General features: G+C 42.0%; 1 protein-coding gene across 3 annotated transcripts in view; it reads left to right on the top strand.

The window, feature by feature from the left end:
- AOAH (acyloxyacyl hydrolase) overlaps positions 1-12,699 on the top strand; it is a 210,642-nt gene that overhangs the window by 164,814 nt on the left and 33,129 nt on the right. For all 3 annotated transcript variants that reach the window (XM_025379042.1, XM_025379043.1, XM_025379044.1), the window contains 2 exons: positions 9,539-9,575; positions 10,326-10,400. In XM_025379042.1, coding sequence (XP_025234827.1) covers positions 9,539-9,575; positions 10,326-10,400 — 112 coding nt within the window. The remainder of the gene's footprint in view (positions 1-9,538; positions 9,576-10,325; positions 10,401-12,699) is intronic.

Genomic DNA, 12,699 nt, shown 5'->3' on the forward strand with positions numbered 1-12,699 from the left:
CTAAGGACAAAATGCATCTCCAAGATATAGTGTTTAATCACTAGAAACTTTTAAAAGAGAAAAAATTCAATGTGACATACCTCATATAGAGAGAAACAAATCACTCTTTTATGACTCATGTATTTATTATTTATTATTCTCATTTTTAATACTTTCAAGGTCTTGAAATTTAAAGTTTCATTAAATAATGGAGGCATTCTGATTCAAATGGGACTATTTCTTAGGACTTACTCATGCAACTCTTCCTGGCTTATTGTTTCATGCAAACCATCTAGATAGGAGCAGGGCATGCATGACAGTGACTGTAATGTGAAGAGTGTGTGCTTTTGATCAATCTGTTTTGTCAAGATTTTTATCCTGCACTGCTTGAAACAGCACAACTACAGAGGAAAAATTCAGAAGCAAATGCCTTACACGTTTTTAATGTCATTGGCAATGGCTAGGACTCCTGAAGTCCTAGCGGGATGTCCTTTCAACAGATGTCTTTTGTTTAGGGCTTGAGATAAAGGACATCATGGAAAGTTATCTGCTGCTTGTATTGATAGCTTGAGTGAGCTGTCATTTCTATCAGCTCCAAAGCATCCCGGGATGAGCCTTTTACCTCTGGTATTCTCTTTCACTTTCCTTCTGCTCATTTTCCACTTGACTTTGCCCCACCACTCCCCTCCTCTCTTTTCTCTCCAATATTGCAAGAGGTGCTAGAAATAGAAAGATGAGAAAGACAAAGCCCCCGCCTTCAAGGAGATCATCACCAAATGGGAAACAAAGACAAAAAGGAAATCATTGTGCTTCTGGTGAAAGGGCAGTGAAATAAAGGCAAGTTGAGGCCTCTGGATGTAAGAAGCACTTAACTCTGTCTGTAGAAGTAGGGGAAGACTTTACATATGAGTTAAAATTTGAGCTGAGAGCCCTGAAGAAATAAATAGGAATTCAAAAACGACAGGGAGATGGTGACTCAGAGCTGGGAGGCTCTGAGGGGTAAACATCTTTGAGGAAGAGGGAGAGAGAAGTTGGACATGGCTGAAAGATATTTGTGGGGCTATGTCAGGCTTTGAGGCTGGAGGCAGATCACAGCTACTGTGGAAAGGCTATTATTATACATCCTTTTAAAAATCTATGTTTTAGAGAATCATTTAGCTGAAATTCAGAGCCACACTTGTGAATCTGAAGGCATTTACAGTAGTAGAAACACTATCAGAAACTACCACAACAAATTGTTAAGTGCCTACTATTTTGAGCTCAAGGTCAATATAGTAGTCTCAATGTTTCTGCTTATTGCAAGCAAATATTTTTAGAGAAGAGAAAGAATTTAAATTTCTCATGATGGATTTTTTTAATGGATTGTACAAATCATTCTCCTGAAAATACCTCTAAATCATAAAAATAAAAGCAAAATCTACAATATTTAAAATTCTAATTCATGTTCAAAAATGTTAATAGATACATTTTAGGTCATAGTATGATACAGTATTTTTCAAGAACTTTTCGTACTCTTTTTAACACATTCTGGTTTCTGGTTTCAAGTACAATGGAGTAAACATATCCCACCCTGTCTCTCCTGCTGAAAATAGCTATAAAACCTGAACAGAGTGTATGGAATAGCTGGAGCACTCTGGAAAGTAAATAGCAGGACAAGTGAAGAAGAAAACCAGAATTAGGACCATCGCCAAATGAGCAATTAGATTAGCATTATGCTATCCTCTGGCGTCTTCCAACCTGGACTCAAGGCAGCCCAAAACCCAGAAGCAGCACAGAGAGGTCACTTCTAGAAGAAACCTTCTAGTTCTCACTCTAGACATGGGAAAGTGGTCTCCTGGCAGTAACAGCAGAAATAGTGGGGACATACAGTTGCCTAGAATTCCAAGGAGATTGGAGGGAGACTGCCTCTCCACTGGAATAGTTGTGGTCCCAGGAAGGTGGGGCAAATCCCCGTTGCCTTTTTTTTGCAGGGGGGGGACGGAGTTTCACTCTTGTTGCCCAGGCTGGAGTGCAGTGGCATGATCTCGGCTCACTGCAACCTCTGCCTTCTGGTTTCAAGTGATTCTCCTGCCTCAGCCTCCTGAGTAGGTGGGATTACAGGCGCCTGCCACCACGCCTGGCTAATTTTTGTATTTTTAGTACAGATGGAGTTTCACCATGTGGGCCAGGCTGGTCTCAAACTCCTGACTTCGTGATCCGCCTGCCTCGGCCTCCCAAAGTGCTGGGATTACAGGCGTGAGCTACTGCGTCTGACCTGCCTTTTTTCTTATTCTGTTCTCCCATCACTTGGGGTCACCATGAGTGAATTTTTAGGAAGAGCACAGCAGAGCAGAGCACTAAAGCCCCGACTTTCTGGCTACAGGACCAAATTGTGGAGTCCAGGGAACCAGAGAGTACTTGAGAGATCATGGGAAGGGAGGATCTTTGGAAAGCAACTCCGCAAAGGTGTTTCTGAATATGCATTTATGGAGGGATAACCAATGCTGGGATTATGTGAAACGTTTCTCTTCTTTCAATGCCCTGCACCCTATTTAAAAGAAACTCGATGAATCAAAGTTCAGACTTTGAAGGCCTGCATGGACCCTTTTCTTCTCGTCACTGGAGACAGGTGGGCTCTCCATTTGGACCATCTTGACAAATACATAAAATGCTCCTATTCCAAGGTCAAACTTCTTTCATTTCATCAAACTATGATCGCAGGGATCAGAATGTGGAATTCTTAAGGGTACAGTGCCAGTTCTTGAAATGTTTGCCTTACTTTGCCACATCCCACAGGCTAGGAGTTATCTATCTTTTCTTGCTGTAGTCAGCATTTTCTCTAATGATAGCAGCATGGCAAGCAACTGGGGAGAAGTCTATGTACAGGGGAAGAAAGACAATAGAGACAGGGAAGGAGAGAGACACAAAATGTTGATGAGTCTGGCAAAAGGATAACCGAACAGAAAAAGGAAAGTAAGAAGAAAGTGTGACATGGGAATTACATAAACTAATTACATAATCTCAAAAAACAGGTTTTGAAAGGAAATAGAAATAGTGGAAGGCGCAAGAACTTCAGAACGAAGAGAATTCTCGGCTCCTAGTATGGATACCTACTATAAAAAATAGACACTTGGGTAAAGAAGAACAGACAAGTCCTCACTCCTTAGGTGGCTGTTTGTGATTGCTTTGTAAAAATTTACCACGGCCAGTTGCCATTGGTCTCCCATCGTTGTCCTGAGTGACAAAGGGACCCAGGGGTGTGGGCACAGGAGGGGATGCTCATGTGGTATGTCACAACAGGCTTTCGTTTTCATTTTTCCCAAGCTCTGTGGGTGCTCTGCACCTCAAATTCCCACCTGTACCCTAGATAATGAAGAAAATTATTGCTCTGACCTGGTCCTTTAATTATTTTTTTCCCCACTCATGGCTTGAGCTTTCATTAGTTTTCATTTCTCATTAAGAGAAAAATCAAAGAATGAGAATTAAACATCTCCCGATCTATTATCTCACCGAAAATAAGAAGCTAAAAGTCACGGCACTGGAACTGAATGAAGGGCCCAGCCGATGCGTGTGCCACCGCAAGATCCACACAGTGCATGGGGGCTGTGCTCCTTCTCTTCTGTCCTCTGGAGGACAACAGGGAGCACTCACTCCCAGAAAGACTGGAGCCCCTGTACTGAGGGCTCAGTGTTATGAGAGCTGGCACCTTCCCTGAGTAGAGATAATAGGCCTCAAATCACACTAGCTTTTCCTCTTTTCGAGCATTGAGGTTGGATTTTCACTAATCTCTTAAAATTGTTGTCTGGGCGTGGTGGCTCATGCCTATAATCCCAGCACTTTGGGAGGCCAAGGCAGGTGGATAGCCTGAGGTTAGGAGCTCGGGACCAGCCTGGGAAACATGATGAAACCCTATCTCTACTAAAAATACAAAAATTAGCTGGGCATGGTGGTGGGTGCTGGTAATCCAAGCTACATGGGAGGCTGAGGCAGGAGAATACCTTGAACCTGGGAGGTGGAGGTTGCAGTGAGCCAAGACCGCACCAATGCACTCCAGCCTGGGGGATAGAGTGAGACTCCATCTCAAAAAAAAAAAAGAAAGAAAGAAAGAAAGAAAGAAAGAAAGAAAGAAAGAAAGAAGTATTCCCAGTGCTCAATTATGTGTCTACCCTCATAGATACTATTTGGAAGGTATTGAGGCTGTGTCCAGCTCATCTGTTAATCCCTGCTTTACGGCAGGCACATGCCAGTGCTCAAGAAATGGATGGAGTAGGTAAAGGAGCAGATGCACACTGAAATGGACTGATTACTCCGAATTTGTATGGCTATGTGCATTTTAATAATTCCTAGGCAGCACTCCCCTTGAGAAGTGAAACAAGAAAAGGATGCCCACTCTCATCACTCCTATTCAGCATAGTACTGTAAGTCCTTGCCAGAGCAATCAGGCAAAAGAAAGGTATAAAAAGCATCCGAATAAAAAAAGAGGAAGTCAAACAATCTCTCTTCACTACAATGTGGTTCTACACCTAGAAAACCCTAAAGACTGCACTAAAAGGCACCTGGAACTGATACACAACTTTAGCAAAGTTTCAGGATACAAAATCAATGTACAAAAATCAGTGAAATGTCTATACTTCTATAACGTTCAAGCTGAGAGCCAAATCAAGAACATAATCCCATTTGCAACATCCCAAGAAAATAAAATACCTGGGAGCTAACCAAGGAGGCCAAAGACCTCTACAAGGAGAACTAAAAAACGTTGCTGAAAGAAATCATGAATGACACAAGACAAATGGAGAAATATTCCATGCTCATGAATTGGAAGAATCAATATTGTTAAAATGGCCATACTGCCCAAAGCAATCTACAGATTCAATGCTATTCTTAACAAGTTACCAATATCATTTTTCACAAAACTAGAAAAAACCTATTCTAAAATTCATATGGAACCAAAAAAAAAGCCTGAATAGCCAAAGCAATACTAAGCAAAAAGACCAAAGCTAGAGGCATCACATTACCCAACTTCAAACTATACCATAAGGCTACAGTGACCAAAATGCATGGACTGGTACAAAAACAGACACGTAGACCAATAGAATAGAATAGAGAGCCCAGAAATAAGATGGCACACCTACAGCCATCTGATCATCAATGAAGTCAACAAAAATAGGCAGTAGGGAAAGGACTCCCTGTTCAATAAATGATGCTGGGATAGCTGACAAGTCACAGGCAGAAGAATAAAATTGGACTCCTATCTTTTACCATATACAAAAATTACTCAAATGGATTAAAGAATTAAATGTAAGAGCTTAAGTATAAGAATCCTAGAAGAAAACCTAGAAAACACCATTCTAGACATTGGTCTTGGGAAAAAAATTATGACTAAGTCTTCAAAAGCAATTGCAACAAAAACAAAAATTGACAAGTGGGACCTAATTAAAGAGCTTCTGGGCAGTAAAAGAGACCATCAACAGAGTAAACAGACAACCTACAAAATATTCACAAACGATGCATGCAACCAAGGTCTAATATCCAGAATCTATAAGGAATTTAAACAATTGAACAAGCAAAAACCAAATAACCCCATTTAAAAAAATGGGTAAAAGACATGAACAGATACTTCTCAAAAGAAGACATATAAGCAGCGAACAAGAATATGAAAAAGACTCAACATCACTAATCATCAGAGAAATGCAAATCAAAACCACAATGAAATACCATCTCACACCAGTCAGAATGGCTATGATTACAAAGTCAGAAAACAACAGATGCTGACAAGGCTGCAGAGAAAAGGGAATGTTTATACACTACTGTTGGGAATGTAAATTGGTTCAGCCACTGCGGAAAGCAGTTGGAGATTTCCCAAAGAACTTTGAGAACTATCATTTGACCCAGCAATCCAATTACTGGGTGTATATCCAAAAGAAAATCAGTTATTCTACCAAAAGGGCATATGTACCCATATGTTCATCACAACAGTATTCACAATAGCAAAGACATGGAATCAACCTAGATGCCCATAACAGTGGATTGAATAAGGAAAATGTGGTGTATATATACCGTGGAATACTATGCAACCGTAAAAAGAACTAAATCATGTCGTCGCCAGCAACATGGAGGCAGCTGGAGGCCATTATCCTAAGTGAATTAATGCAGAAACAGAAAACCAAATACCATATGTTCTCATTTACAAGTAGGAGCTAAACAATGGATACTCATGGGCGTAAAGATGGCAAGAACAGGCACAAGACTACTAGAGGTAGGGAGGGAAGGAGGGGAGCAAAGGTTGAAAACGACAGTCAGAACGGCAATTATTAAAAAGTCAAGAAACAGATGCTGGCGAGCTTGTGGAGAAATAGGAATGCTTATACCCTGTTGGTGGGAATGTAAATTAGTTCAACCATTGTGGAGGACAGTGTGGCGATTCCTCAAAGATTTAGGACCAGAAGTACCATTTGACCCAGCAAAACCATATATATATATATATATATGGTTATATACCCAAGGGGATATAAATCATTCTGTTATAAAGATACATGCATGTGTATGTTCATTGTAGTTACTATTCATGATAGCAAAGAGATGAAATCAACTCAAATACCCATTGATGATAGACTGGATAAAGAAAATGTGGTACACATACACCATGGAATACCACGCAACCATAAAAAGGAACGAGATCATGTTCTTTTCAGGGACATGGAGGGAGCTGGAAACCATCATCCTTAGCAAACTAACACGGGAACGGAAAACCAAACACCATATGTTCTCACTTATAAGTGGCAGCTGAACAATGAGAACACATGGACACAGGAAGGGGAACAACACATGCTGTGGCCTGTCGGGGGAGTGCCAGGGTGGGGAGAGCATTAGAAGAAATAGCTAATGCATGCTGGGCTTAATACCTAGCTGATGGCTTGACAGGTGCGGCAAACCACTGTGGCACATATTTACCTATGTAACAAACCTGCACATCCTACACATGTATCCTGCAACTTAAAATAAAATAAAAAATAAAGAAAATTACCTATTGGGTCTGCTATGCTCAGTACCTGGGTGATGGGATCAATTGTCCCCCAAACCTCAGCATTACACAATATACCCAGATAACAAACCTGCACATGTACCTCTGAATCAAAAATAAAAGTTGAAATCAAAATAATAATAATGATTCCTTGCCTCACTACAAAAAAGAAAGAAGATGACATAGCCATTTCTGAAAAAAATTAAACATAGTATTCCAATACAGCCCAGCACTTTCAGTTAGGTATACCATATGCCCAAAACACTTGAAAGCAGGGACTATCCATAGCAGCATTATTCACAGCAACCAAAAGGTGGAAATAACCCAAATGGCCATCAACGAATGAATGGATAAACAAAATGTGTTATGAATGAAGCTTGAGGACGTTATGCTGAGTAAAATAAACCAGACCCAAAAGGACAAGTATGACTTGAACCATCTACATGAGGTGCCTAAACAGTTAAATGCAAAAGGGCACAAAGTAGAAGGGTGGTTATCAGGGGCTGGAGGGAGGAGTCAGTGGAAAGTTATTCTTTATTGCATTTTGAGTTTTGGTTTGGAATGATGGAAAAGTTCTGGAGATGGGTGGTGATGATGGTTGCACAACAATGTAAATGAACTGAATGCCACTGAATTGTACACTCAAGAGGGGTTAAAAGATGAAATAAGGCCAGATGCGGTGGCTCACGCCTGTAATCCCAGCACTTTGGAAGGCCAAGGCAGGCAGATCACTAGGTCAGGAGTTCGAGACCAGCCTGACCAACATGGTGAAACCTCATCTCTACTAAAAATACAAAAATTAGCCAAGCATGGTGGCACATGCCTGTAATCCCAGCTACTCAAGAGGCTGAGGCAGGAGAATTGCTTGAACCCAGGAGGCGGAGGTTGCAGTGAGCCGAGATCACACCACTGCACTCCAGCCTGGGCAACAGAGCGAGATTCTGTCACAAAAAAAAAAAAAAGAAAAAGAAAAAGAAAAAAAAATGTGTATTTTACCATAATAAAATGGAAATAAAGCAATATTTATTTAATGTACTAACATTCCTGAATCAACCAAGAGAACATCAGTGCTGCCTGTACAGCTTGCCCCTAGCTGTGTGTGAAAAAGAGGCAATCATTGCATAGCTACACAGCTTCAGTGAGACACAGGCCAGCACACCCTTCATGGCTGCACACTGCTCTTTTTCCCACATGGAACTGGAAGAACATGCCTGGGACTGCGGTAAAATGCACTTATCCCCAAGCTTCCAAGGCTGGAAGTTATAGGAGAATCTTCCTACGGAAAGTGGCAACAGGATGGTGTTTCTCCAACTCATCCACTAAGTTGCACCACCCACCTGAGAATTACTTGCTTATTTCTAGCAGATCTGTCTCTTGCGGACAAAAAGACAGTACACTAGTTTGGGTTCACTCTTTCTCAACTACAGCCTAGAGGAGCACTGTCCACAGGAAGCCAGAGTTCAGCATGGCAGACGGAAGGGACTGGTTCGAACTGCAGTTCTTCAAAGGAGTACCTGTGTGGCTTTGGGCAAGCCACTTAAGTGGACCTCAGTTTCCTGATTTAAAAGTGGGAATACGACAGTACCTACCTCACACAATTGTACCACAGCTTAAATGAGCTGTAAAAGTGTAACAGCACCTAGAATAAAATAAGTATTCAACAAATATGATTTTCTTTTTTTTGAGGCAAGTCTCTCTCTGTCGCCCAGGCTGGAGTGCAGTGGCACGATCTCAGCTCACTGCAACCTCCACCAACCAGGTTCAAGCAGTTCTTCTGCCTTAGCCTCCAGAGTAGCTGGGATTACAGGTGCACGCCACCATGCCTGACTAATTTTTTTGTATTTGTAGTAGAGACGAGGTTTTGCCATGTTGGCCAGGCTGGTCTTGAACTGGTCTCGAACTCCTGACCTCAAGCAATCCGCCTGCCTCGGCTTCCCAAAGTGCTGGGATTACAGGTGTGAGCCACCATGCCCGGTCTGGATTTTCATATAAGAGATATGTTACAGGTGGTAACGGGATGGGGCAGGATGGTCTTGTATATCATTACAAGAGTTGAAATATATCAACTCTACAATCTGAACCTTGTGTTGGCCAGACAGCCTGTGGGAGCCTCGGGAGTGTGCAGGAATACTAGGAGGAGATTAAATGGGGCTCTCCAAGGAGGTGGGTAATTCTTGTAACATTCTTTGCATTTTCCTCTAATTCTTCAACTCATTCTTTAATATTTTCGGTAGTTTGTCTGTTTGGTAGTAGATATATACTTTTTTCTCACATCTACTAGAAGATTTACTCATGTATGCTTAGGAAATGTCTGAAGACCCATGAATCCAAAGAAATTTTGGTTTTGTAAATAAACAGAAAAGCCCTTAAGGAGAGTTCCAGGATTAAACACTACAGAAGCTGATTGGAAGCAAATTATTTCCATCAATGTGTTGGTCAGAACAACCTTTGACCAAACAGTAATGCTGCTTTCATGAGTTCAGTCAATCGGACTCCCATACTGATAGTGTGAAATTGAACTCACTAACTTTAATTGTTTTCTTAATTTTAATTATTCAGGTGCATCTTCCCGAAACCTGAGAAAATTTATAGAAAGGTAAGTGGAAGATAAAAAGTTGTTTTTAATTTGGTTCCTCATTTTGAATAAGGAATGAAAACTCTGTTATTACCCCAAAATCATTTTTACTGAGCATAAATAGCTTGTTAGTCACTATCCAAACTCTAGGATATCACTCCTTGGGCCAGTGAGCATAGAAAGTGATTAATTTGCATATGTCCTCAAAGAAGGGTGATAAAAATGCATACAAAGTTGGTAAAACTTAGGTCTGACAGACAAAAGGATGATGTCATATTCCTGCTTTATGAATGAGAAAACATTTTTTGTGCTTCTTTGGGGCTTGAAATTCAGAAACAAGGCTCGAGTTGTCCTGACTGGAAGCCTCAAGAAGGCTTTGCCTTTTCAAAGTTGACTATGGGTCCACGGCTGCCAGGATATCCTAAGAACATGGACATAAGTAACCCAATAACTCACCTGTGCTTATTGATGCAATTGCTGTGAAAGATGCCAAGAAGATAGTATTGTGTCTATTTACCCAGGACCTCAATCCATTCTTTTCAGTTTTATGCATTTATGTGGCCTTTCTCTAATAGGCAAGTGGGACAATGATTATAGAGAATAAATGGGAAGTGGGAATGGTGGTTGGCTGTACTGGAATGAAAGAAAAATAGCAAAAAGGTTGCCAAGAGGGTGGTCATACCAAGATTTTCAAAGGCCCAGCCTGTGTCACTGGCTACATAGCTAGGTTTCCAAGTATCTGACATTCAGATTCCATCTATGCCTTCTCAGCTTGTCTAGAAACAAGATGTTGGACTATCCCGCCATCGTTATATATGCCATGATTGGAAATGATGTCTGCAATGGGTGAGTTATTGAGAAAAAGTATTTTCAAGATTCTTTGACTCTGGGCTCTTCCCCACCCTCTCCTCACCAACTCCACTCCATTATAGCAGCCTGCTGTTCAGCTGAATTTCTCTATCTTAGAAGCATGGCTGGGCGCAGGGGCTCACACCTGTAATCCCAGCACTTTGGGAGGCCAAGGTGGGCAGATCACCTGAGGTCAGGAGTTTGAGACCAGCCTGGCCAACATGGTGAAACCTTGTCTCTACTAAAAATACAAAAATTAGCTGGGCGTGGTGGTGTGTGCCTATAATCCCAGCTACATGAGAGGCTGAGGCAGCAGAATCACTTGAACCCAGCAGACAGAGGTTGCCGTGAGCCGAGATCATGCCACTGCACTCCAGCCTGAGTGACGGAGCAAGACTCTATCTTAAAAAAAAAAGCAAGTCCTGGCTAACACGGTGAAACCCCGTCTCTACTAAGAAATACAAAAAAAACTAGCCGGGCGAGGTGGCGGGCGCCTGTAGTCCCAGCTACTCGGGAGGCTGAGGCCGGAGAATGGCGTGAACCCGGGAGGCGGAGCTTGCAGTGAGCTGAGATCCGGCCACTGCACTCCAGCCTGGGCTACACAGCGAGACTCCATCTCAAAAAAAAAAAAAAAAAAAAAAAAAAAAAAAAAAAAAAAAAAGCAAGTCCTAGACACATGTGAAATCAACGGTACCAATCTGTGACGCTGAAAGCTTCTTTTGAAAATATCTGCTCCATTAATTATCAACTCTGATGTAACAACAAATGGGTGTGTCCTGATCAGTTATATCACAAGAAATGTGCTACTACTGACTGAGAACCCAAGATTGGGAATTGTGATTTTTTAAATAAAATAAGGCAGCAGCACAGCTACCCCATAAGAACGTCGATCTCACTCATATTCTGATCTACTTTACTTCCTCATGTGGAAGAGACAGCTTAGACGCACAGACCTACAGCATTTGCAAAGGAACTGCGGATAACTCATGGTCAATCCTATTTATGCCCATGGCCCATAGCAAGAAGGTAATTTTGCTAAACTGCTGATATTGGTAGTGACTTCAAAATGGTGAATTCCTTAGTTCCTATGTAACATTTGGGGAGGTTTCTCAAAATCTGTGTACACCCCTAAGAATATGATGCATGTATGAATGCCATCTGTCCTGTGATTATGGCCAAAAAAAAAAAAAAAATGGTGAGACAGGATTTAGAGCAACTCCCCAGTAGCAATAGCCACCCACTCACTATTTTAGGAAACAGGAAAGTAAGGCCAAAAGAAGTTCATGATTTGCCTGCAACAGGGTTGATTAATGGCAGAGCTGGACTCCACCCCAACTGTGCTAGAAGTGGGCCATCCTGCTCACTCCCCTGTTTGCTTTCCTGTATTTCACTTGCCACGCTTTCCAAGCCCGTGCTGAAAACAAAACTCAATAGTATTAAAGTGTGTTTGCCCGCACAGATAAAATTCAGATGGCAAAGGAGATGCAGACATAATCAGTGAAGTGCATTCAGGGGAGGAGATGCTATAATGATCCAGAGACTCTGATATGCCAGATGTCACCTTGGTGCCCTTAGGCTGGTTTGCTGCTGGCCCCAGAACCCCAAGTTGGCCAAGGCTACATGCTTGGCACCAAACCAAGGTCTGTGAAGAGCCACCTGGGACTTTCCAGTAAACAGCAAACACCCTTTAAGGACTGCCATAGACCAAGAGGTACATCACTCTATATCATTCCGTCCTCCCAGCAGCCCTAAGAGACAAGGATGATTGTCCCATTTTACAGATGAGGAAACTGATTTGGCAAGGATAAGGAACTTGCCTGTTCTGGTATTGAGTGTCAAAGCTGGGAGCCAAACCAGGTTATCTAACCAAATTCCATTCCCTGTCTGTAGTTCACACTGTCTTATTTCCTCTTTGACTCACTCACTTTTTTAAGTATACAGTGAGCAACACGATGTGCCCAGCACTGTGCCAGGCTCTAGGATATGGATACGATGGCAAAGAAGCCACAGCCCCTGACATCAAGGAGCTAATGGAAGGAGAAACACCATGCTTCAGGCTCTGGCTGCCATCATGAAACAGAACAAAGCTATGGTCAGATCAGTCATTGCTCCCCCAGCCACCAGAGCATGTCCTTCCAGAGAGGAACAGAGAGCAAACTGACTATACTGAATAAAGAACATGTGCAGAAAGAGACTCTGGCTCCAAAAGCCAAAATCCCTGAAACTGTACTTTTCCAGCAAAACCTGCTTACCCAGACCCCTCCAGCCCAGTCCTACTTTTCCTTTCCCAAAGAGC

Source organism: Theropithecus gelada, chromosome 3 (assembly GCF_003255815.1).
Source record: "Theropithecus gelada isolate Dixy chromosome 3, Tgel_1.0, whole genome shotgun sequence".
Classification (NCBI taxonomy): domain Eukaryota; kingdom Metazoa; phylum Chordata; class Mammalia; order Primates; family Cercopithecidae; genus Theropithecus; species Theropithecus gelada.